The 26,598-nt window shown below is 38.7% G+C and overlaps 1 protein-coding gene across 1 annotated transcript in view; it reads right to left on the minus strand.

The window, feature by feature from the left end:
• The window catches only part of LOC128143618 (potassium voltage-gated channel subfamily KQT member 1-like), a 506,641-nt gene that overhangs the window by 424,200 nt on the left and 55,843 nt on the right, over positions 1–26,598 (minus strand). The window contains exons 6-10 of the mRNA XM_052790981.1: positions 23,290–23,430; positions 16,185–16,295; positions 15,079–15,174; positions 14,037–14,165; positions 11,375–11,537 (exon numbers count right to left, since the gene is read on the minus strand). Of these exons, the coding sequence (XP_052646941.1) occupies positions 11,375–11,537; positions 14,037–14,165; positions 15,079–15,174; positions 16,185–16,295; positions 23,290–23,430 (640 nt within the window). The remainder of the gene's footprint in view (positions 1–11,374; positions 11,538–14,036; positions 14,166–15,078; positions 15,175–16,184; positions 16,296–23,289; positions 23,431–26,598) is intronic.

The raw sequence follows: 26,598 nt of genomic DNA on the forward strand, positions 1-26,598 counted from the left end.
AGATGTTTTCCACTGATTAAATTCAGCCCAAGCAAGGTTAAGTAAATGACAAGCAGCTGCTTTTCTTTTTTGCTATAGTTATAAGAAATACTCTTAGAGTTCTGACTACCTCAAACTGGCAGACACATAGTGCAGCACCTATTTTCCTAGGGTTTCATGATCAACAGAGACTGTGGACAGTCTTCAGAGCAACTAATTCTTTTCACCTCCAGTCTGTCAGATCTTATGCAGATCAGAATTAACAGGAAGAAGCTCAACAATAAGGAAATCATCTCCCTTCAGAAAGCGTCAATTATGTACATCCCTATGACACAGCCACTCTCATTGCATATGCTGTTTTCTACTGCAGTAAGTAGAAATAAAACAGGAAAATGTTAAAGTGTCTCTGGATCAGATCATGGCTTAGTGCAACACTGGCATCACCCTAATGACCCACCACTCCGTTTCAAACAGGACAGCAAAGTGCACTGGTTTCAGGTTCTCAAACATAACACTCACGAGAAGAGCAGAAAGAAATTCTTAGCCAGCAATAGATGCAGCAGCTATAAGTTCAAAATTATTCAAGTGTGAAGATTCACAACATAATAGCAAACAAGACCACTTTAAATGTAAGGATTGCCTAGCTAGCCCTGTGACAAGTTCTTGAACCTCTACTTGCAAGAAACCAAAGAACATTGACTGGAATGTGTCAGTTTTTACCAGGTACAGAGGTTGAAACAAAGCTTTATTTCTTAGATTTCTCTGCTATTTATACTCAGACATACAGAGGGTTTTTAGCACCCAATAGGATTAAACTGACAGAAAGGTGTAAAAAGTCCCTTGTGCATGTATCTTTATGCAAGTTGACAGGACAGATTTTCCATCACAGCACTTATTCTGGCCGGTGCATGGAAGCATTTCCAAAGCACAGAAGTAAAGACAAAGATTCTGATGGATTTATGGTTGGGAAAATCTGGAAAGAACACCATGCATCCCTGTATATCAAAATTATTTTCCAGGCATCATCTACGAGACTGCAAACAGCATGCTATGTAAAGAGACATATCAAGCAAACTAAAATTGCTTAGAAAGTGGATAACACCCGGAAATCTAAACAGGGAGCAAAACCAAAAAAAAAAAAAAAAAAGAACACAAAATTTTTACTTCTCCATTTTTTAATTAATGGTCAGTGTTGCATATATATATACACACACATACACCCCACCCCCAGAACCAGAGTTTATTTTACTTCTAATGCTGGAATCTTTTCAGCTTTCCCAGTTGACTTACAAGGTAAAATATGTAAAATACATGCTTTTCAAGCCATATTAACTCACATATTCAAGACAAAAAGTATATTTAAAGGAGTAGTAAAAGTAATTTACTACTCTGCCATTTAAGTAGAGCCAGTTTAAAAAGCCATAATTTTTTTTTTTTTTTTAACATGATGCACTGATCTCCTGCAATAATGTTTTGTCATTCCCATCAGAAAGAACAAATTCTTGTGGCTAAAGAGTAGCTTTACACTCTGGATTAAATCACATCTTATTTTCCCCACAGAGCATTCCCCTCCACATTTTCTGCAAAAATCAGCTTCTCTTCTTGCAAAAGCTGACATTCCTGATTACCACTCCTCCTTGTTTATGCTAACAATAAATAAACGTGTAGGCCTATGTTTAATACTGCATTGACTAATAGCATTCTTCGCTTCTGTAATGCTGTGTCAGTCTAAAAACACTTCATAAACAATTAAGACTCCCAATATCTCTGTGACAGAGACAAGACTTATATTCATTTAACAGATGACGCAACTGAAGCACAGTAAGTTAATTGTCTGCCCAAGGTCACATAGCAAATCAGTAACAGAGCTAGGAACAGAATCCAGGAACACTGACTCATGCAGTGCTCCCTCCTCAACAGGAGACGAGCTTTTTGCATACAGCCTCAACACCAAAACTGCAGTCTAACAGCCCACTACTACATGCTAGAGCTTTGTCATTGTCCTCCATTCTCATTTTAACAGTCTCTAGCTGCCTCTGCTGCTTTTGTGGAAAAGAATTTGAGGCAAAAGCTGACAATCCTTGGCTTTTTACAAAGCCAGTACACACACAAAAATAAAAAAATACAGAGGAAATGCAAAAAGTTGCCCTTATTGCCATTTATAAGATGAAGTACCTGCTTCTCGCCTTCAGGGAGAAGGCTCTGAGGTGGCTCAAAAAGGCCTTCACTTCCAGTCACTAGGGAACTGCAATGGAAAACCTCACAATCTACAGTACTGCAACTGCTCTGTATGTCACCACTGGCCTAAGTGCTGGTTGGGCTTTTCCCACCTCCCTTTTCTCATCCCCCTGATCGCATGGAGATGTACCTCGCATTTTGAAATTAAATTACTGTTGTTTGAAGTCTGGTCTTTGGCATGTTAGACCACGTATTCTGTATTCTGGGCTGCACTGGAGTGAGACTGTTGCTACCTCGCTGAACATTTAACAAAAAGATGAGATTCTAAAGTAGTAGTGGTGAGAAAAATCCAAGTTGTGTAGCACATACTTATCTGTACTTTTAAAGGTAAGTTTCATAGACTGTTTCCCTAGGCAACCTCCATTTATATATGTTTCCCATTCCCTGATGCACTATCTGCATTAAAATTTTTAATATTAAGTTAATTGACCAATTAGAACAGCATTAGAAAATCATGGTCTTCACCAGAGTTCAAGCCCCCCATAAAAAAAGGAAACCTTAAATCCCAAATTGCCTCTCCCCCCCCCGCCAAAGGTTGCCCTCACTTCCCCAAAATAATTTGGAACCTATGACAGGTGCTGCAGTGCTATGCTGAACTGGAAAAGCCTCTTTCTACAAGGGCTCATTTGAGCACAACACATCCCCCAGTGCTATGCAGTGAAGGGGTTATCTTTTCCACACCTTGGCATCACGTACCGTAAACAGGTGGCTAATAGACCAGAGATCGGGTCAAGCAGCTGCCTTTGTACTTGATATCAAAAGTATGGAGACAGATCACAGCAGTGAGTTAGCGAGGTACAGGATTAGCAGGGGAACATGAGACAGGAGCCAATTGCAGGAGCATCGCTGCCTCTGTGGGAGGCTCACGGGCCCGCAGGCTGTCTTCCAAAGTGCCCTCAGCCACTGCTGAGTTGATACCAAATGTGCATTGAATAAAAATTCCACTCTAGTCCGTGATCTGACCCACTGATAGGCTTATTTGATAGCACCAGGCTCAGAAACCTCTCTAAACACATTTATCAGTTAAACAGTGAACCACTGGTGAATATTTTGTTAACTATCATGTTCCAACAAGTTTTCATCCCTCCTGCAGTAGCCTAAGCTAGTTTTCTAGGCCATAATACAGATCCTGTGTTTATGCACATATAAGGAGGAGACGGGAAAGAGTGACTAAAATCAGTATATAAACCATCTTCTGCTTCTCTCCTATCTACAACATAAATTGCCACATCACAGAAAAATACCCTGCATGATCTGATGTGATTGCTCTCAACCGATTTGTGTTTGCTGTTACTTATTTCCTTCCTACTCTGTTTTTTTTTGGTTTGTTTTTTTTTTTTTTTTTTTACAAATAATTTGACCACACCAGCATTTTTCTAGGAAATGGACTTTCCTACGTATGGAAATTCCTCCTTCCACCCCTTTCAAAGCACGCATTGTGTGCTCTTTTAAAGAACCATGCACCCCACCAGCCTCTTATCAGTCCTGTTAGTGGCTTACAGGTTGTTTCTGATCACTGCCTTATTCCTCAGCTATTTATTTTGCAAGCCCAGATAACTAAAAGCAACCTGACTTCAGTGTATCTTTCCCAATCCTTTCTCTTCCTCTTGATTTGCTCCTCACTGAATCATTAGCCAAATAATAGCAAGTGACACAATTTATAGTGTCAATTTTAGCAAATTCAGTGTTAATTTTCAGTGAAAAGAAAAAAGCATTAACTATTACCTGACATCATTACTGTCTTTACACTTTATGTTTAATAATTGGGCCAAACTTCCATTCTGCATAGATGTTCATCTCAAGTTTAGGTCATTAAAAAAAGCTCACAATTTACCCAGATTGTTCCTGTCTTTCCCATGTTTTGGAAAAGTGACAGACTGAGATATTAATTTGAGTTCACTAAGGAACTCCTATGTATCCTGAATTCTTCTGTGTTGTCCTGTATTAGCGCTGCTAGTAACAGGGCCTAAGCTTTGTACTAAGTGCAAGACCTAAAGAATAACGCTTCTCCAGCCTGCTCTGTCCAAACTTTTCCTGGCCTGATTTCAAGTGATTTACCTGAGACAGCGGTTTCTCTAATTGACCAGGTGTCTGTATCTGACTTGTTTTATTTTTTTTAATCTTTGCGTTGTACAACCATAGTTTCATATCTACAGTAGTAACAGCAGTTATTCTAGTAGAATGAGGTATTGACAACTAAATAATGACAGAGTTTATAGAAATCCAGGCTAGGGAGAATATCAGAGGCCTTGAGAAGTGGAAACACAGGATGCAGGGTATAGGAGTACAGGCATGAGAGAAGAGATGGGGCACAGGCTTGGCACTGGAGACACCACAGCTATAAACAATTCACTAATAGTCAAAGAAAAACATAGTCCTGGAGCAGGACAAAACCGGTTTTAAGGGTAACACAGAAATACTAATCTCACATACATAAAGGTGAACATATTTGGTAAATTCACATGAAACCTGGAGCTGCACACCAATGAAGAAATACATAAAAGTGTGTTAGGAAACATTTATAAGTGACCCCAAACAGATCCCAGGAGAAGAAGAAACTATCACCACAAACATCATATCTTCCCTGTGAAGGACACCAGGTTTCAATAACTCATTGTAGCACTTCCCCTTCTCCCCTGCAGCAAATGAAACCTTAGGACCCAAAGGAGCATAAATGCCAGGAAAATAGGTAAAAATTAAGAATTGTTATAGTTTTAATTGTATTTTTACTATTATTGCAACATTTTAAATATGCAAAAAAAATATTGCATTTGATTCTTTTTTTGTAACAATTAGATCTGGACTAATAGTGATTAGATCTCAAGATTTCAGTTATACCAGCACTAAATTCTAGTTTTATAACATGTGCTTCCTCTTGCTTATAAAGACTTTGAGCATAACACTTCCTAGTCTTGCTTCCTACCATACCTTATCTATTAACTCTTAAGTTTCCATTCCTGAAGTCAAGTAACTCTATTTCACTTCTCTCTTCTTCCCAAGGCTGGCTAAGACTATCATTTTATGGTTACTCTCCAACACACCTTTCACATATTTAATCAGATCTCCAGCAGTACAACTCAAAAGGTAGAACAGTCTCTCCTCTACTTCCACTCTCCACCTTCTGTACTAAGGCTACCAAAGACCTAGCTGAATAATAGGTTTTTCCAATGCATTCCTTCAGGCACAGAGGTCAGGAACACCCCACAAGGTCCTGTATTGTGAGAAGGTTCTGCTGGGTGAGCAAACATAAAAAAAAAAAAAAACAAACTGATTTCCTGTCTTTATGGTCAACAGTTGAATTCTCCCTTGACACCCCTATGACAGGGTCTTGGATTTTCTTCCTTCCTTCTCTTGCCCAGAGACTTACACAGCAAGAATATCAACATATATTCTGGATCCAAAAGCAAAAATTATCAGGGCCCCACCAGTACCATGAAACAGCTTACCAAAAACTATATAATTTATTAGGTCAGTTTAATCTCACTTTAAAAAGCTACCTTTGCTTTATTATTAGGCAACATGTTGACTCAAATAGAATTTATTTGCCTCTCTGATTTCCTACATTTTTAAAGGTTTTAACAATTGCCTGAAATACTAATTTCTGGCAACAAAACATCCTATTTGGGGTATGCCCTCCTTTGCAACTCAATTTCCCCACCACCACCACCACTGCTGTGCTGATAGTGTCCCTTTTTCCAGTTCTAATAGTCAACTTTACCAGAAACACCACTGCCACTAGTCCGTGGCTGACAGCACTTCTGTTGTTCATTTGGGTTTTTAACTCTATAGCACAAACTTGTTATTCACCATGTATTTATGCTAAGCCAACGTCATCATAAAGTCTCCCTACCACGCAGAGAAATTTTCTTTTGCTACTGAACAGCTAAATTCAGTCTTACATCACAATTAAAGTTAGTTGAAACATTTTCAATTAAATGAAATTTCATCTAAATGTAGTGTCTTTGATGAAACAAAAAAGTTTGCTGAATAAAAAGAAGTCTAAACTCAGTTTTACTGATATTACTAATCAGAAAAAGCTTGAGGGAGCTGCAAATACCTTGTCTCACCATGGTCCCTGGGACCATCTGGTACAAAGTCCCTGCTCAAGTCCTGTGTGACCAGTGATCGAAACTCTGGTCCTAAATCAGGCAGAACAAGGAGTTGAATAAACGCAGAACAAAAATAAATTTTTAAACCTCAAAAGCTGCCAGATATAATCAGAAGTAAGAGCGAGTTTGGCAGAGGCAGCTGTTCTCTTCCTCTCAGCCTCCATCTCCCCTTACACCACCCCCAGTTCTACCATCCACTTCGGTCATGCAAGATAAACCACAGAATTCACTGAAAGTTCTCACTCAGGACAGCCAGGGCTGAAACAGCAAAGACTGAAAACTTTCTGGTAGAGGCATAGAGGTACGTTTCCACAATTCTTACTCCCAGGCACGCACCATTAGTGCCTACAAGTCCTGAACTGACTGACAGATTTAGAAGTTAGATAGCCCTATGCTGAATATAGATTCTCACTGCAAAACCAGCAGCATGTGCTAAACTCACCTTAAGAGTATGACATTTTTCAGAAGCATGGTATCTGGATACTTTCTCTTACTAATTTGGAACATATCTTTATATTTATGCTTTTCTGACTTACTGACAGTTATGCAGAGCCTCAAAAGCTTTGCTGTTTGCTTTATTCTGTTAATTTTAGCGACATGTTTTTTCTCACCTTTCACTCAGCTTGTCAGCACTGGAATCTATGAATCCACTTAAATTAAAATGCTTGCTTCTTTATATGTACTGCAGACTGTAATCCATCTACACCACTGAGGGAAAGCAACCCTTTTCCCCAATGAAAATGCAGCCAGTTTCCAGGAACAGCCAACCCATTACTAGATAGGTGAATTCTGGAATGTCAGCATCCAAACTAGCATTACAGACAGAATAAATCAACATTAGCACCCTTACACACTTTATATAAGAGGGCTTACAAAGGTATTCTGGGGGTCATCAAAAATTACAGTTCTCTCCCCTCTCCTGGTGAGAAGTTACTCTTGTGCAGTTTTGCTTTAAATATGGAGGGGGAAGGGGGGGGGGAGGGGGAATATGTCAGCATGCAAGAAATTCCCAAAAGCAAACAGAAAAGCACAGTGATAAATAGGGAATTTTGTTTTTACCCCAGCAGAGATTTATCACTCTGAGAGTCTTGTGACTTTGACAAATTTGCAATAATGAGTTGTGCATACAACCTACAATATCTGACAGAGAATAATATATTCCATCTGCTGGAGATGTCCCAGGAGGTTGACCTTCAAGGTCCAAAAACTTTCACATTTTTATAATTTTTTTCCTCCCTAATAAAAAGCATTATGAAACAGCTATTCAGTTCATTTTGAGAAGCATACATTGCAGCGAATAGCTGTTATTTGAAGATGAAACTCAAGTGCATGTAAAAGATTTCAGTTACACTCAAATGTTATTTGTTTTTTCTTCCATTTGGATCAGTCCTTATGACCTGCCACTCACTCTTGCTATCATAAGTAACACCATCTTGATACTGAAGTGCCTTCTTTAAATCTTACAGGAATACTAAAGATGCCAGAGAGTTCATACATGTCTTGTCATCCTGATAACAGACCCCGCTGCAGGGGAGTATGTACACAATGGCTGACAGAAGTACAGGTAAAGATCAATTTCAAGACTATAGAGAATAATTATGGCTATAATCTCAGGTTAGGATGAAATCACTGAGGGTTTTAAATCACTACACAAAAAAAATTAAACTATACACCCTAGTATGAAAGAGTTCCTCAGTAAAAGCAATAGATACCCATGAAAAGAATATACTGCACTAGAGTACCTTCAGCATCACAGTTATTTTCCAGAATTGTTTTTCTTAAATCCATGTTTTCTTTAGCTGTTCCTTTTTAGTTTCTTTCTAAATAGCTTCCTCATTTTGAGAGGTTTGACTTGAAACAAGGAAACTATTACTGCCAAAGACTTTTGGCCTTTCCATTCCTGCAAGGATGGTCAAGTTCTTAGGGTTACAGAGCACTTCACATTAGTCACACCCAAAACCCCATGCATGGTTCAGAACTAAGTCAGGAACTTTTTTCCTTTTATGTTATCAAGTGCTTGTTTCAAGATTCCATCACTTCTGGTATACAAAGTTTTAGTTTCTGCATTATGCACTATCTAATACATGTTTTTTATTACACATACAGAAGTATCAGAAACCTTAATGTTGACCATATCTTTAGGCTTTATAAGGCTTTCCTTTTCTCAAGCCTTCTTCATATAGAAGAGGAAAGCATTTTTGCCTAGCTTTGAAAGATATGCCTCCTAAGCAAGTTTGAGCAAGCCAAGAGGATGCTGGGTGGACATGGATACAGGAACAGGATATCCCAAGAAAAATCTTATTTTCATGAAAAAGGTATGCTTATGCAATGCAGTTCCTGAATTAAGGTAAGGAAAAGGAAATTTTAACCTAATTTCAGTTTATATCTGCCCAGAACAAGGAGTTTTCTTAGTGGAACTGTTATTCTGTTGCCTGCACTTGCCAGGCATTTGTTTCAGGTTTCCCTCCAGTCTCTCTTGCAGCTGACCAGAGCAGCAGACTAGAAGAGCTGTTTTAAAGCAACAGCTCTGCTCCTCCTAGGTCAGGCCTATAAAAAAAGTGATCTAATTCAACCTCAAAGTTTGCCATCATCTGTAAAACATCCACCCCCACAACCAATGAATAAAATATTCCACTATAGCAACACTGAAAGAGAAGCTGGCACAGCCTTTTTCAATTGCCTTTTTTTAATTATTATTTTCTCTGCTTTTTCTCCTTTCAGCTTTTTAAGAGAGGAAAAATACCCCCATTTACAGGCTTGAAGCCTAGTACTTCCACTTCCCAAGAATAGAAGCCTATTAATTCTGGCAAGGAGAACTTCACTGAGAGAAATCAGGTTTAAACTTTTGAGAGGTGTCAAGAATGTTCAGTCAATTGAGCAAACGAGTTTGCCAACTACATTCCTGGAAGCTTTGCAACAGAAGGAATGAATCAGAAAAGTCAAATGAAGTGTGACTTAGCCCTGACACTGGCTAAGGTAAAATGTGAAAGAAAATGAAAAATAGATAAAACTTAATTGGTAAGGGAATAATACACATGGCTGTCTCAGAACAAGAATAAATTAGACCAGCTATAATAAAAGTACAACAAGAAAACGTTTTCAGAAAAAGTGGACAAAAGTATTTCCTTTTCCTCTGTTACCAAGCTGTCGGGCAGAAAAAGATACAGGCTTGTCTTTTCAATCTTTTTCCTCTGATGCACAGAGCTTTGCTCAGACTAACTATAGACATTTAAGAAACATAGCGTAAGCAAATAGATGTCTGCTGGCAGAGTCACGAATACAGACAACATAGTCCTCAACACCTTTACTGTCTTCAGTACTGTTACAAGTTACACACCACTTTGCTGCTTCTGTCCATCACTGACTAATACCACAATAGAAAAATACACTCAGCAAAATCAGCTACTACATGGTCAGCAAGGGAAGCTGCACAGATCTAACAGCAGAATACTATGCTCATTCTCAGCGTGTTTAAGAGACATGTAGTTAAAGCAGCAACTTTATTTATAAATCACACCCTTCATCCCCTTTCCCAGAACCCTATAAAAGCACTGGAAATGCCAAACAACAATTAAAATACCACCATTGCTGAAAAGCATTCTGACCTCAAAGTGACAGATACAAGATTTATGTAAGATTATAAAACACAAGGAAGAACATGAGGGGTAATGAAAACCTCCATCAGCGGAAGAAAAAATTCTTCCTCCCACAATGGCAGTTCATGGCTATCAGCTGCATGAAGCAGAGGCTTGAAGGTCTTTCTAAATCCCCATGGGAGCCAGATGCTTCTACCCCTTACAGATGTGCCTCAATATGCCACAGCTCTCAGATCTCTGCTATTCCACATCTGACTGACAGCTCTAGCTTGGATGACATCGGTTGCATTGACAATACAATCTAGCAACTTTGTAAAGTTAAAGCAACCCAGTGAAACTCCCATATTGAACACAATCAAAGGTAGAAGACACTACATATTCCCCCAGGGACAAAAATATTTAAAGTACTTTTAATTAAGAAACCATCATGTCAAGACTACAGTCATACTCTCTCCAGGCTGAAACTGTGTGTCAGCTTCAATGTCACATAAGAGTAGCAATTTTATACAGAATTGGTGTTCAGGTTTATCAAAGAAGATGAAAATCTAAACAAAGCACCACATAACATAACTTTGACTAGGGCCAGCATCTTTGGATACCTCAGTTAACTTGGCAAGGCTTTGTGTGCCTCTAGGTATGGAGCATAACTCCTCAGACTATGAGGAAACAATCTTCCCTTGAGCTAAAGATTTAGCAGATCCAGAACTAGCACAGCTTTCCCCAACCCCATCAGACAAAGGAAATCAACACAAAGGTGGAAAAATTAGCTTTCAAAAAAACTCCTCATTTTATAGTAAACAATATTTCATACCCACATTTCCACTACAAACTTAATTTAAAAAAGAATTTTACAAACAAAGCAGTATCTTAGCTCAGCAGTGAAATTCAGCCAGTTTCCAAGTTGAAATACAACAGCCACTTATAGCAACACACAATATTTTAAATGAAGCAGGAAAAAAAACCACTTGTCAAAACCTCTTGGTTGACATAAGCATAAAAAAAAATTAGCTGTGCCTACCACAATTTATCTGCACAATGTTTAAGAAGATGCTGTAAAAAAGTAAAGATTTTTCCTGTTTTATTTTCCTTCCTTCAGGCTCTATCTGAGGTAAAGTTTAAAGGTAGGGTAGATCTGAGGAAGCTTTCCATCAACCTCTGAGATAATTAAAAAAAAAAAAATCAGAATTAACCATATATCCAATATCTTAATTGAGTTAACTTTGGTAAACAAAGAAAGCTCTTTTGATGTTCACACCACATGAATCTAAAGATTTCTTTAATTTGTGTCCCCCTGTTGTTGTTGTTATGCAATTGTCCTCAGTTTGAGGCATCTTGCTTTACTGATTAGTTTAAAATTATTTTTTCACAAAAATTTTCCCTGCATCAGTTCAATTCACTTTAACACTGCCTCTTAAAAAAATGGCAACCTGAACATAAGCAAAAGTAAATTACCTCCTGGTTCATCAATGTAGAAAGATACATCTTTTTTGCCTTCTTGTTCTTCAATGTGATCATAAGTGATCTGTGGAATAGACAAGGCATTCTCTCTTGGGTTTATTACAGGTGCAGAATCATTACCACAGCCTAGTTTCCCTTTTCTTTTGTATCTTCTAGCCTGTGGTAGAAGTAGAAATGGGATGATATCAGAAGATACTATCAAAACCAGAAAAGTACACAAGAACTTCACTATACAGTAAATTCATTTTAGATTTTGTTTGGGTTTTTTAAAGAATGCAACTGAAATTCAGTGAAAGCGTGAAAATATTAACCCAGGTTGTGAGAGTGGCTGATTCTGAATTATCAGCTTAAATCTGGTAAGAATTTGATTCTCAGAAGATGCCTAGCACATTCTGAAAATCAGGTCTTAAGTAAAATTTCTCAAACTGGGTCCAAAACTCAAGGCACCCAAAATAGTATTCACTTGAGTATACAACAGCTTGGCTGCAACATCTTTCTAAGCTCTAATGAAACATAACCATAGACTTTGAGCTATGAGCTAGGCACTGTACAGCCTTTTCAACTACAGAAAATTTCACCTTTTACCAAAAAGGCTGAATTAGGCACTTCAGGAGAAGATAAATCCTTCCTCCTGCCTCCAAAGTTGAAGTTCTCTTGATTTTAGAAGCCTAAGAGGCAACCTAATAAGCACCCTACAATTGGTACACAAGAACAAAAAAAAAATGAAGGTTTGGATTCAACTGGTTCCAAGCAAGGCTGGTCTCCATCTGCTTTTGTGACTGGAAGCAACCAACATAACAGCCACTCTCATACTGACTAGACAGCCTGTGCTGTCTGCCTCCTGGATGCTGCCACCACCTAGCTATATAAATACTACTTCTCACACCATGGCATTTATTCCCAGTCTTCATGACCACCTACCCTTTGGCTCTATAGTCTCACCTGGTTCTCCTCCTCACCTCAAAACAGAGGCTGGTTCTCCTCCTCACCTCAAAACAGAGGTAAGAGGCATACATTAGTTTGCCTGATGCTCCAGTAACCTTCTGACAAGAAGCTGAGGTATAGGGCTACTGCACTCAGTTCTGCAAAGTACTTTGGCCTCTGATGTGACCACTAAGCAGTTAGAGATAAGCATCAACAGAGAGAATGAGTATTTGCACACATCAACATAAACAGCTGCAGGCTCAATATATTCACAAATGGGACACTGCTGTTTGGTCTAAGTAAACCAATTCTTATTTTATTATGGTCTGCATTCAGTCTTTTGGATTTCATTCTTCTAACTGCTGCAGAGCTGAACAAACAAAAGCATGTTCAAAATTAATCAAACAGGGCATGAAAAATAGTAGAAATGAGCATTTATTGTAGAGAGTGGATGCTCTGCAGTGCATCAAAATGCTTCTAAAAGCAAAGATTTTGGTCTCTCATAGGAGGAAAAGAAACTAGGAATTCTCTGGAGAACAAAATGCTACAACATGCACTAGATAATCAATATACATTTAAGCCTTTAAAATGAGAGGCTAGGTAGAGAAAGAAAGAACTAGTCTCCTTTGACAAGGGAAGATGATCCATTGGCAAGAGATGAAAGAACCATTATTATGTTCTTGATTTAGGGTTAGCAGTTCACAGGGAAGTTTAGGTTTGATAATATATTAGGGAAATCCCTCTCACTAGAAAAAACAGAGGGAAAATACTAAGGGCACTAAAAACTGTTGATTTTTTCCAGCTCTCCCACCACAGATTGCTTGTTGTTCAGAAAAACACACTACCCAGCCTTACTTCAGCTTCACTCCTTTCCTCTGGGTTTTTCTGCCTCTAGTTACGAAGAAGCTAGTGTCATGGCAAAGTTACACTCTGCTCAACACCAAGTAGATTGCACTGCTCTAACACCGAAACATATACATGCACACAGATCATGCCAATAGAGCTTTCTACACATGCTGTGCAGAAATTGTACTGCAATTCTCCACTGGGCAACAGGCATCAGTAGGATTTTACTGCCTAACCCAGGCCTCTAGCATCACTGGGTATCTAAGCTAGACCTGCTGCAGACCTGGACCTTTCTACGAGGGGTACTGAAGGCTAGGCAAGCTTGCCAATGAAACTACACAACTATATTGAGGCAATCCCACCTGTGTAGACAAACACTATTCCACTTTACTGCAGCCACAGCTCAGGAATTTGCCCAAATTTCTACACAGTTCCACATAAAAGTACCATGGAGAGAAGTACTTCGGCAAGAAAAGCACCTATACTGTCAGCCACATGTTGAATGCAAACATAAATTTTCAAACTAGCTTTCTCCTCTTTCTGTATGAACTACTACGCAAAATGAATGCAAAATGGGCAAGTGTTATCATTGACTTACACTACCTTTTGAGAAGGTAGAAGAGACTTCAAAGGGCATAAAACAACGGAGAACTGGCACCTGTCTGACCACAAGGGCAAATTGAAAATGAGAAGACATTTGTCCCTCAGGAATATTTTAAGGAAGACTAAACTAATCATGCTGTGGCATGAGGAAAACATTAAAATGTCCCATTACAAATGCCTTTCAGCTCTCCAAATTCTTTGGACACTTCATAAGGATTTTGGCAAGTTATCCCAATCAAAGTAAAAACGAGAAGAGAATAGAGCTCTGCCAACTCTCCGTTACCTGTTTTCTCAGACTAGGGCTAGATGGCGCTGGTGGTTTTTTGGGATGTTGCATCGGTGATGTAACATAGATCTTCCATGTTGCTGTAGAGCTGCAGGATTTGTCTGCTGCATAGCACCGCCACAGAGTCTATAAGAAAACCCCAAACCAATAATCTCGGTGAAAAAGCAGTCACTATTGTCCTGCAGGACAGGTAAGTCAGATTTTGCTGCAAATCAAAATAACAGCAGAACCTTCAATCAATATAAACATGCTGCAAAGAGTTCTGACTGCAATCACTGTGCTACACCACACAGCACCATGCCTAATAAAATACATTCTTCCCTGTATATAACTGTGGTGAGTACAATTTGCACCAGGCAACATGCGTTCAGCACACAGGGATCTTAAGGATGCTCTTTGTAGCATTCTCCCTAGGAGCTGGGGTCTAACCCTGCCCACAGCGAAAAGAAACCAAAACCACAGGACCCCACACCCAAAAAAACCCCACTAAAATCCAAACCACCCTCATAAAAGCAAATCCCCACAAGCATCATAGAATACTGCTGTGTCCCTCTTTCTGCAGTGTGTCACGTTTTAGTATTTGTGCGCCATGCTATTGCATTCTTTACATTATCATATGGAATGTTATGCTGGGACATTATTCTAAACTGAGGTGTGTGTATACATGTATATGTATACACATTCATCACCTCAGGATTTGGCAGATGCACAGGACCTAAGGGAATATAAAAGGAAGTTAGGAATTAAAGATTAGAACAAAGATTTTTTTTACTATTTCACCAAATAGACTCATTGCATCCAGTTAGTGTCATTATGCCTGTGAATCTCAGGTTAGTAAAACTTCCTATGTTCACTCATGAGAGGGGGACAGGCAATTATCTAATTCTCTCTAGTGACTGAAATGGATCAAAAAGACAAAACACTTAAACAAGTTATAGATTTAAAATAAATCTAGTAACTGTGATTCTCAGTACTTTAACTACTAGGCCACACTCCCCCTCCAATACTCTCCTAAGCATTTTACTGTTAGGGGCCTTACCTGAATTAGAGAAGCTGCAGCTGGGATCTGTCTGTTGAAATGCTTCTGACGTTGCTTCTGCTGTACTTTCAGGGCAAAACCAGACCCCAGAATACCCTAAATATAGCCAAAATTACTAGTCAGACTGCAATATTGCTTCACATGCCTAAAACAAATACTTGCCATATGAAATAGACATTTTATAAAAGACTGTCCTAGAAAAGTTCTAAATTTTCAAATGTCCACAGTGACAGAATTCTATTTATTCCAACAAATAAACCTGAAATTGAGCACATTGATATTGGCATCATGTAACTTCAATAAACAGTATGTGTTTACTGCTGTGATCTACAGGTAACGTTAGTCAGAGGCATTCACAGAGTCACGTTCCAAAGGCAACCCTACACAATGGTGGGAGAATCAAACGCCAATGTCACATGACTGATCTACAGCTATTCTTTGAACTTATTTTTAATTCCTTGCCACAAAAAAACCCCACAAGTAAAGCCAGAACCCAGTTTGATTTTCCAGGCAAATTGAGCAAAGAAGCCAAAGATATGCTTTATGTCAGCATTTCTGTTAAAAAATAGTTACTGAAGAAATACTCTGTCTTTTCTAATTGTTTTGATGTTGTTGTCTTTATTCCCCCCCATTCCTTTATTTGAAGATCCAAAAAGCCCAAAGATGCTTTATAGTACCATGTAGGAAAGCAGATGCAGTTTCCTAGACCTCTGCTTCGTGGCAGTGTTCCTCTCCTCACAGGACCCCAAATTGTTGTTATACAATCACAAAATAGCAGAAACAAAGGAATTTTCACCTCCAGCGCTGACATGCTGATAAAAAAACCCCTCTCTTTCTCTTTACTTCACAGAATAGCTTCAGTTCTCCAAGTAGCAAAAATTACTCTTACCTCCTTTCTAGGCCACACCTCCCTAAAATGACTGCAGTAAAGATACAGCAGTTTCAGTCGTTTGCATGTGTGTGTACATACACACTTGAGGACACATGTGTGCACGTTCTCAAGCAACACCCAACCCCATTATTTCCTATCAAAGGCACTAATTTAAAACTACCTAATTGTAAGCCCAAGTCAGAGACTTTATTAAAGTGATCCAAGTTCTACTTACCGCTGGCAGAGCAAAGAAAGATATAGCAAATACTGAAAAACAGGAAGCTATTGTCTTCCCAATCCATGTCTGGGGAACTTTGTCTCCATAACCAATTGTTGTGACTGTTACCTAGGCCAGAAACAAACATCTGATTCACTGCAATGCAGTACCTCTTTTCCCCAACAAGCAGGAAAAAAAGAAAGAAAGAGGAAAAAAAGTAGAGAAGTATCAGGAGACACATATGGATCAACAGCGTTTGGATTTGTGCATAAGGAAACCACAGGAGTACGCTAAGCATCACTGCGGATTTATCCTGTTTCTACATTCTTCAGCAAGCATTCACAACTGGCCACTGTTCTGGATGCAACAGTAGTCTGGACCTAGGATGACTGTTCTCACAGTTTGTAGCTGGCTGCTTCCACTCTCCCAAGACTGCAAGGGTTGGCCCTGTGGGCTTAAAACCATAGGCTTGCAGTTTTTATTCTTTTGCTTTTAAAAACGTAGTTCCACAGAGTTGAGAAGAAAGCCTTGAAAGCGCTGACTTGCACACAACCAATGCACAGACATCTACCCAACTCTGCAGTCAGGCAGAGACACTAGTTGCAGCAGAGTAAGCTATGCCCTGTGCTGGCAGGAAAGAAAAGCAGCAGAACTAACACCATCCCAGCTGAATCTTCATAGCAAGAAGAGGAACACAACCATTCCATGACACATTACTTTACAAAGTAAATATGCCAGTAGACCAAGAGCTAAATACAGCAGAGCCCCACACTCAGCTTTTCTCCTCCCCGCACAAATACAGTTCTTTGCTACTCAAAATTGCATTTAAGCCACAGGATGCATCATATTACTGTACCTGGATCTCCTTATTGCTTATCAGGGTGCAGCAAGGGCCAGGTACTCCCTAAGGGATGGGGATCCCAGAGTCAAGAAAGATAACACAGCTGGCGGGGCAGTGCCTCCTCCATCAGGATCCAGTCCCACAGCATCCAAGAAAAACAGATGCAGAAAGAGCAGCCAGATCCAACCAAGAGTCCAGATTATAAGGCAATATCACAGCAATGAGGCAGGTTCAACATCAAGCTGGGAAGTCAGGGTTAGGATCAGGTCCAGCGGTCAGCAAGCAGGTCCACAGGGATGAGGCAAAGCCACAGTATCAGCCCGTGGGTTGAAGTCAGCCTCAAGGGACTCCACAGCCAGACATAACTACAGTTGAACTAAAGACCACCCCTCCCCTAGCAGTGCTGAGCTTAAATAGAGCCCCTGGGTGTGGGTGGAGGCCACAGGTGATGCTTGTTAGGGTCATTAGGCCAATTAGTGCCCTCAGGGCCGTGACAACAGCCTCCCTTCTCAGCAAGGCATATCTTCTCACAAGTCTGGGATCAGTAGGGACTTGCTGTAGAGGGACTAAATCACTGTGGGGGTGTCAGGCCACCCCTGAAAAGCCACAGAGGCAAGGAGGACCTGAACAGGACAGAGGTTTTGGGCTGTTTCTGATGAGCCACAGCAGCCTGGAAGAGAATTCATTAGGAGCCCAGCAGTCAGTAAAGGACTGGTGCTCTGGGGGGGATCAGAGTCCAGGTGAAGGCTGGTCCATCAGAAGGGTTTGTAATGTAACAAGGGCCAGCTGCTCCCCAACGGAAGGTGATCCCAAGGAGGGATCCCAAGGGAATCCCACAGCTGGCCAAACAGGGGCCTCACCACCCTGGGCCCAGCCTCACAGCAGAATAGACTCACGGACAGTGGCCACGTCCAACAAAGAGTCTAAATCATACGGCAATATCACGGTGATGAGGTTAAGTGTGAGGTCGAGCATGGAAGTCAGCCCAGAGGTTGAGCCCCAGATCACCAGACCATGGCTGAGCTGGAGACCAGCTCTCCTCCAACACAGCTCAGGCAAGAAATTAGTACCCAGGGCTGAGCCTAAATAGAGGCCCTGGGTGTTGGGGTGGTCCCAGGTGTGGCTGGTCAGAGCCCTTAAGGCTTTTTAGCCTACTCAGCACCCTGACGCTGCCATAAAATGGTATGAGAAAGAAGACTTGTATCTCTGAGAAGTGGAATCGTTCTGGTGAGGAAATGAAGAATACTATCACCAATACCAACCACTGGGGAGAGCTTTAAATAGAAAAAATGTACTTCTATTTGGGAGCACCAGCCCTAAACCCAGTCCCACTCCCTATGCTTTGCCTTGAATGGTAGTAGAAATACAGCCAAAACAGACTTAAAAGAATATGTAAATTTATACTGACTACAAAAGAGGATGTGGAAATACTGCCTTTTATGGGGAAAGTTGCTAACAAATACTTAGATATTATGCAAAAATAGGCTTCTCAGAAGAAACTATCAGCAATAAAGTCATGGGAAGAATATATTTCCTCCTCCTCTCAGAGCAGTTCTACAGACAGCTGGAAGGAAAATTTGCAGGGAAAAAATGACTAACTACTATCAAACTGAGTTTTTCCAAGTTCAGAAAAAATTAGGCTTGTGTTTATTCATCACAAATTTCTCACTTGATGTAGTCAACTTTGTAGTATCTATATCCTCTAATGAATATTGTTATTTGGAACTGCAAACTGCTCTCAGCAGGAGCTCTGTCTTGCCAGGTATTTGTCCAGATTTAATGTGGCTTGCCCATGAAGTGACTCAGGTGTTGTGTACTACCAGCAGCACAAACAGATGAGTTTTCCAGCCCCCCAAATTAAACCAGACCCCCCAAAATTCAACTTTGAAAAGCAGTATGTGTTAGTGGGGAGTCGAGGAAGTTAGAGCAGTGTTTCTTTAACAGCACTTCAGCTCCTCAGTGCACCCAGATGACCCCTTAAAGTCTGGGATTTTTCCTTCCTTTCCTCTCTTTTTTCTTATGAAAGGCTTCTTGTTTTTTTTCTGGTTTTGTTTTTTGTTTGGGTTTTTTTTTGAGTTCTCCAGCACTCAGGACTTAAAAACAAACTGCAGTAATGTTGAGCTGCCTTAGTGTTACTATGGAAGACAGCATGAAAGCTGTAACCACAGAAAAAATGATTTTCCATCTCTACAGCAGGCATTTGGCTGGCAGATTCCTGCAGGTGCCTGAACATGTCTCAGAAAGTTTCTCCCTGGCTATCTTAAGAGGGTTCCTCCTTGGTAATCTAATTAGTGCATTGAAGTATGTGGAAAGGATTATAAATAATGTAATTCTCTGGCTTTCTTAATCACAGCCAGAATCTTTTTCTACTTGTATATCCAAAAGTTATTAGTTATCTGCTCAGAGAACGTTTAATAACTAGGCTTTGGAAAATGACACCTCCTTTGTAACACAGATTTACTATGGCACATTCCAGCTGGTATGCACATGCTCTAACACAGGCTCTGAAAACATATATGTATACTTCAAAAAAGGAAGAACTCTAATTTAGTAGAAGTCAACAGAGCTTCTCACATGCTTTAAGATAGGCAGGTGTCCTGAAGTTTGAAGAGTCTGAACTGCACACCTCTAAAAACATATTAAATATAAAGGGGTTCAAACTGCTATGTCTGGCATGGAAATTTACTGCTGGAAATTCTGAGCAATTGATCCCAAGTACCTCTGCCAGTTAACACCAATTTACTGGAGCAACTATTTAACTCAAGTTCAACAGTACAGAATAGTCCAGTTTGTAGCAAAACCAATAAGCATTACCAACAGCAAGAGATGAGCATGGAAGGGCCAAAGAAGAGAAGCTTCCTACATGCCTTTCTTCTTTCCTCAAGAAAAAATACCCAGAAAGGACAGAAAAACTGCTGTGACATGGGTTGCAGTTCTGGCAGGCTGACAGTGCTGTTGGAAATGCTTTTGCATGTGTTCTAACATGCTATAACTTCTGAAAGTGGCTTCATATAAAATACCACAAGCCTTTGATATGTCTTTGCAGTTTCATCTGTGTGCCTGCCAAATCTAGGTGAAACAACCTTGCATTTAACTGGAGCGGGTGAATGTAGTTAGCATTTAATTCCAGCTCTCATTCATTCTTTATTTTCCCTTTTCTTCATATTTAAACCTTTCAGGTCATTTGTATCAAGTTCAGCAAGCTTGCACTTTCTACTCAAAGCAAAATGTTACCCATAATACACTCTGTGGTTTTTGTCAGACACATAAGACTTTCAAATACTTGCTACCAAGATTTTTTTCCTACGGTTCAGTTTTGAAAGGCAAAAGTGAAATCAAATTTCACTCCCTAGTAACTCCACATCTGTGTTTCTATGTTACAGAAGATTTGAAAAGAAAAAGAAACTGATTCACTTTGTCCTTTGTCACTGTTCCCAGCTGTGAACTGCACCTGCACCGTGACTCACTAATGCTGAGGAGGCCTAGACGTCTGAAAAGCTTAAACAACAATTTAAACAGTGTTCTTCATGTGCCTCACACAGCTAGAGAAAGACAAAGCTGATTTTATCTTGCTATTACACGAAACAAGTCAAGTTTTGGAAAACAACAACAAAACCCATTGAGCACTTTGCAAGGCATATACATACACTTTGAAATACAGATTCCAAGTCATCTATCTCAACAAGGTAAAGTAATGCACATTTTAAACTTATCTGTTGGTCTTCAAAACTGAACTCCTTTTGAATTCCTTAAGTCCAAAATATTAACAAAATATGCTTGTATAAACACATCCTGACTTTTTTTACCTTAATTTTTTACTCTTACTCAAATCAAGGCTGTAGATTCTAGCATTTAAAAATATTTTGTAATCCATATCTAAACATTCAATGCAACTCATAAAGCAAGCTCTGGATAACTAGAGCTAAAACAATAAAAAAGAAGGAAAGGTAGAAAAAGCACACTGGCTTCACATGGAATTTTTATTACATGCGGGAATAACCCATGCATGAGTATACATGGGCACAACTGGATGCTAAAAACCATAGCTAGTTCCCAAACTGATTGCTGAAAATCCTTTTTTTGTTTTCCACTGTACCTTGCTCCCCTCAGTTTGATAAGGGGTTCTTCTTCCCTCCCATTCAGGTCTGAATTTGGGCATTTCTTGCCTTTTGCAGTTACAGGCCTAGGAATTACTTTATGAAACACCAAAGACATTGTGCAGAGCAAACATGAATCACCGTCCTTTAATGATTCCATGTTAAATTAAGATCTCCTTATTAATAAACTATATGCTTTCCATTTCTTTCACTGGTGTCATTCTAATTCACATGGTACTACAAACCTCTTTGGAACTTCACTTTGCTAGAAAAATTTATGAGATATTTCTCATAGATTTAGCTGAACTAGCACAAACTTTTATGGGAGCCCCTAATGCTGCTGAACTTCCCACAAGCAGCCCCACTTTTAATTAGTAGTACTTCACAGACTATTCAGCTAGACCATTAGTAAAAACAGAAACAGTAGCTGTGTTCCACTGCATTCAGTCATTTAACACTGGTATTTGAGCTGAACTGCTCAAATAATAGCAGAATAATTGAGCCTGTGTACTGGTTTGTTTTCTTAAAGTAGACATGCAGTGTCTTTCATGATGTCAATTACACCGTGATTGTTTTACTTTTACTTTTAAAATATAGCACAATCTTTGCTTCTGGGACATTTATTATTCTCCTCCACTAGCTAGAGATTATCTCATGTCTATAACCATGAGGTTTTATGTTCTGAAAATTTTATCATACGTCTATTGAGGACTTTAACAAGTGATTGTTGTATGGGCTAGTTCATGGTTTCGTTTCTTCCCAGGACATTAGATAATCAGGTCCATCTGGCCATTTAGTGGATTTTTCTTTTTTACTAGATTCTTCTTGGTTTGTACTGTTTTGCACAGCCATAGGTGATACTCCGCAAATGAAATGAATACCTGACAACCTAATGACAGGAATTTAATGTTTAAAAGATTTTTATACTGAACCACTTAAAAGGTAGTAACTCAGGCTACATGTAATATTATCTATATTTCTGTATACTTCATTGAAGTAGAGGCTTACACAGCGTCTAATTTAAGGATTAGAAACATATATCTATTAAGAACTTTTTGTCTGACTTCCCAGACTTACTCACCAGTTTATTTGTATGCAGATAAACAATTGATTTATGGTCCAATAACTATATTGGCATTTTTCAAGTCTATCATCTAAGAACAAATCCAGTTTATTGTGTTTCAAATCACTCTTGAAATATATCCTTCTCTCTCTGGAAGTTGGTGGCTCTGCATCTGTTCTAGTCCTCTCATTTTTCTCTGTCACTAACACCAATGTGATGGATTTCCTTGGGTTTGTTATAATGAGACAGCCAACTCATAAAATATATGAGGTTCTCTAGTGGGGAAAAGGGACCACAAGAGAAGAGATGGTTTGTGCAACAGCTAATAAGGAAGGAAAGCATGAGTCACAGTGAGAAACATGATGAGAAGAGCCATATGAAGGGAATATAGAAACAATCTGGTCTCTTATTCTGTTCATAGCTATCTATTCCTTTTTCAACTGATTCTGGGCATGTACACAAGAATTACCACAATGCTCTCAAAATCCCAGTTCCCCCTTATTAATATTTTTTCTTTATTTCACCAAAGATTTGCACTGCCCCTGACTGATGATTGATATCCAATGTAGTTGATGAATCTGTGAAGCTTTGCCAGCTGCTTTTGATGGAGCTATTTACCTCTACAGTGAATCATGGAATTATTAAAAACAAACCCAGGAACCTGTAACCTGCATCAAGGTCTGCATTATTACTGAGAAAGTGAGCTTTACATAGAAATAAAAAAAGAGTCATTAACCCAATTTCCACAAATAGAATATACTTTTAAAGTTATGCACCTTATGCAGATAACTAAGTAGAGTTTACAAGAAGTGGTATAGGTTTTGGAGGGTATTTATACTTTTTTTGAAATGTGGATCTCAATGTGGACCTTTTATATCTGTAAACATTCAATGTCCTTTGCTAAGGACTTGCTATCATACTTTCACAATAAAGTTTAATACCAAAATATTTTAATTGTATTTATTACATTTTTTCTTGTATCCTTTCTAAAAGGTTTTCGAGCTTCCCTACAGAAATATGTTCTGCAAAGAAAGAAATGCCAGATTTTTTAAAAAGATCGCAACTTCAACGGAAAATCTTGTGCACTAAGTTTGCACGTGCATTTTGTTGGTAAAGACTTACCACACCCCACCAAAGGGCATCAGCATAGCTGGAGAAACCTGTCTTTCCATCCTCACCAATTGCATCCTTCTCAGCAAGATAAACAAAATAGGATGAAAAAATTAATCCCAAGAATCCAATGTACAACGTGGTTATGAGTTCCTATTAAAAGAGAAAGCAAACAAGCACATAAGGTTTACATCATATATATTCTATCATTGTAAAACATCATTGTAAATATCTGGGGGTTTTTTGCATCACAGTAGAAAAATTGGTAAGTTATATTTCAGGTATGAAATTTGCTTCCAGTAAAACAAGTAGTTCAGTGATTTGTCTTCTATTCATATCAGACTAAAGAATTCAAGAAGCCATCATTTGTACAAGATCATTTTGACAGCTAAATGTAGGGTGGGAGATCTCTCCTGTTTTATGTCTTCCGAATGGGAATCATTCCATTTAACTGTCCACTCAAAATACCAAATGTTAATACATTTTAAAAATAGTAAAACAGCTTTAGAAATGCACTTTACGAACAGTACACTAAAATAACAGTTAAGAAATAACAACCATGTCTTGTGGTTATGACCATATCTAAGCAATTAACTTGTGTATCTGATATTTAGATTGCTTAAGACTGAATATTGATGCCTTAACAGTTTCATGTTAAGATAAAATAAAATCTTAACCTAAAATGTGTTAGGTAGGTGTAACCTCTACTTCAGTGCTGAAAAACAAAGACTGTTTGAGGCTAGGCCAGTTTATTAGAAGGGACTTTTGTTAGGGCATAATACAGTCCTTGTGAATGTACCAGTTTCTCTATAGATTTTTGGATTATAAAGTTGTATCAAAACTGGTGTGACTTAGATACAGGATTGTTACAGTGTTTTGGAAAAATGTGATTGCACATTTAAACAAGCCAAAATGTGGGGTGTCACAGATGCAAAAATGTGTAAAGTTTATAAAAGCAGCGCTACATCGTAATCAAATGAGATATTCACCTACCCCTCAGGAAAATCCAATACCTAGTTATGAGGGAAAATAGCTTATTTTAAATACTTAAAGTTTACAATGCTTCAATAGTTAACACATATTATTCCTTTATTTTCTTTGCACATATTTAGTCATCTTTATTTTGAAACACTGTCGTACTACATCTTCATTGGCATCTTCCTTAAATTCTTGACAGATTTATTTTTCTTTCATTGGATCCAAACCAATACGGGAATTAAAATATTCCCATGGGATAAATTCAAAATTAAGACCTGTCTAAGAAGGATCGCCTCTACTTATAAAGTATGTCATGTTTTCACAGATTTTCTGTAACAATCTACCCACATTTCGTACACCGTTTGTGAGGGAAGGCTCAGGTTTTATCATCAGACTTCCTTCAGATTTTTTTTATTTTTTTCTTTTCATTTCCTTATAAGACCTTTCTGGGAAAATGTAGTCCTGGTAGCTAGTAACTGCATTCAGCAGCAGGAACTATATATATTCTTCCTTCTGCTATAGCACTAACTAAAACCTAGGTTCAGCAAGTTTTTAAGCAATCTTGGCACAAAGGAAAGTAGGTGTTTTTTCTCTAATAATTTAATAATGACCTAAATAATAAATTTTGATAGTATTCAGTTTTGCCCATGGGCAAGTCTTCTAATTTAAGCCTTAACTTTTTGCAGGCCTGTTTGCTAAACAAGGCACCTGAAAGAGGAAATAAAACTTGGTTTTTCAGCAGTTCAGATTTCTATGTTGGTCACCATTCTTTTCTCATCTTTTTCTCTAACGATAACGGTACGCTGTGTACTTGTCAATATGACTTCATTGCTCTGAAAAGTTCCTTGTGTTTACATTTATAGTTGACTATTTGCATTTCTCTAATTTTTCACAACTTTTTGGTTTGCCTACACAATGTTTTTTCAATGCAAGATGAAACTGTTTAACACCTGAGACTGTAAGTTCAGTGATCCGTAGAAAACTACAACAGAAATGGAGACTAATTCTTGTTGCCTGCTTACAAAGAAAACACTATCCTTTCATCTCTAGTAGGTTTGTGACTTCATTCCACATGAACAAAAAACTCTTAGTTACACTTGGCATGTTGCTTACATCTCAGCTATTAATAGATTTTACATGCTATTGAAGAATGGCCATCGCTGCTTTCTTTTAATTTTGTCTCAGAGGACAGAATTACAGAGTGGATGATAACTGGAATACCTCAGTGTTAAGTGCTGGCTTTTTGAGAAGCAGGCAGAAAAATATGCTTTTCAGAAGTGCTATGCATAGTCTTATGAGATCCTTTCAAAGTGGTTGAAATATCAACAGAACTACTCGCCTTATTTCACCATTGGCACCTCTCAGCTCCAGTTCTATTCATCTAAAGACTGAACTCTTTAAGTAAAGCCCAGATGAAAATTTAATTGCCTTAGACTTATTCTAAATGCCACTCCATGTTACATATGTATAGAGAGACAAAATACTACATGCCCGTATTTAATTATTAAGAACAATGGCAGCAATCTAATACATACTGCATTTAAGAGAGAGTGCAGATTTTAAAATAATCCATGCTTCAACAAATTTGGATATATTGGTGTCTACCAATGTCAAATAGTATGAATTGATACATGATCTCAAAGGAAAGAGCATTTTACAGAAATCAGGCCTTAAAACTTCACATTTATATGATTTTTTTAATAGGTAAGAGCTTAAGAATAAAGAGTGCTGCCTGATAGAAATGACTGTTTTCAGCAAGGACTTTCAGATACACATATGCAAAGAACAAAACCCAAAGATGCACAAAGGTAAATTTGAATATCGAGAGACTTGAGTCAACACATTTTTTTAACTTAGATTTATATTTTCAGTTACAATAAGGACCACACAATATAAAATTCAACACTTAGAAAAAATACAAGAAAACCCCAAGAAAACCCCAAATCCACAACTTATCAGTAACTCCCTCCTGAAAGCAGTAGAAGACCTCACAAAGCAAGGTGAGGAATAAGTAAAACTAATTGAGAGGCTTACAAGCTGGAGCTGGATTGGCTAACTCAGGTTTTCAGTAAGCTGCATGATTTTTCCATGTCTTTCCATCACCACATGTGATTTTGACTCATGTTTTGTTGCTTTTGGCGAGAAATGCTTGTATAAGCTCAACCTGCTGAAAATAGAAGAGCATCCTGGCCAAACTGGGCCTGAGTGAGCTAATACAGCTATATGTAAAATTCCAAAACATGGAAATCATTGGTGACAACTTTAGCAAGCTCTTCTGGGCCCACAGAGGTCCAAGTGCTTGTTATTTTCACAGGTCACAAAGATGTGAATTTATTTTCTCAC

The sequence above is a fragment of the Harpia harpyja genome, chromosome 6, assembly GCF_026419915.1.
Source record: "Harpia harpyja isolate bHarHar1 chromosome 6, bHarHar1 primary haplotype, whole genome shotgun sequence".
NCBI classification, from domain to species: Eukaryota; Metazoa; Chordata; class Aves; order Accipitriformes; family Accipitridae; genus Harpia; species Harpia harpyja.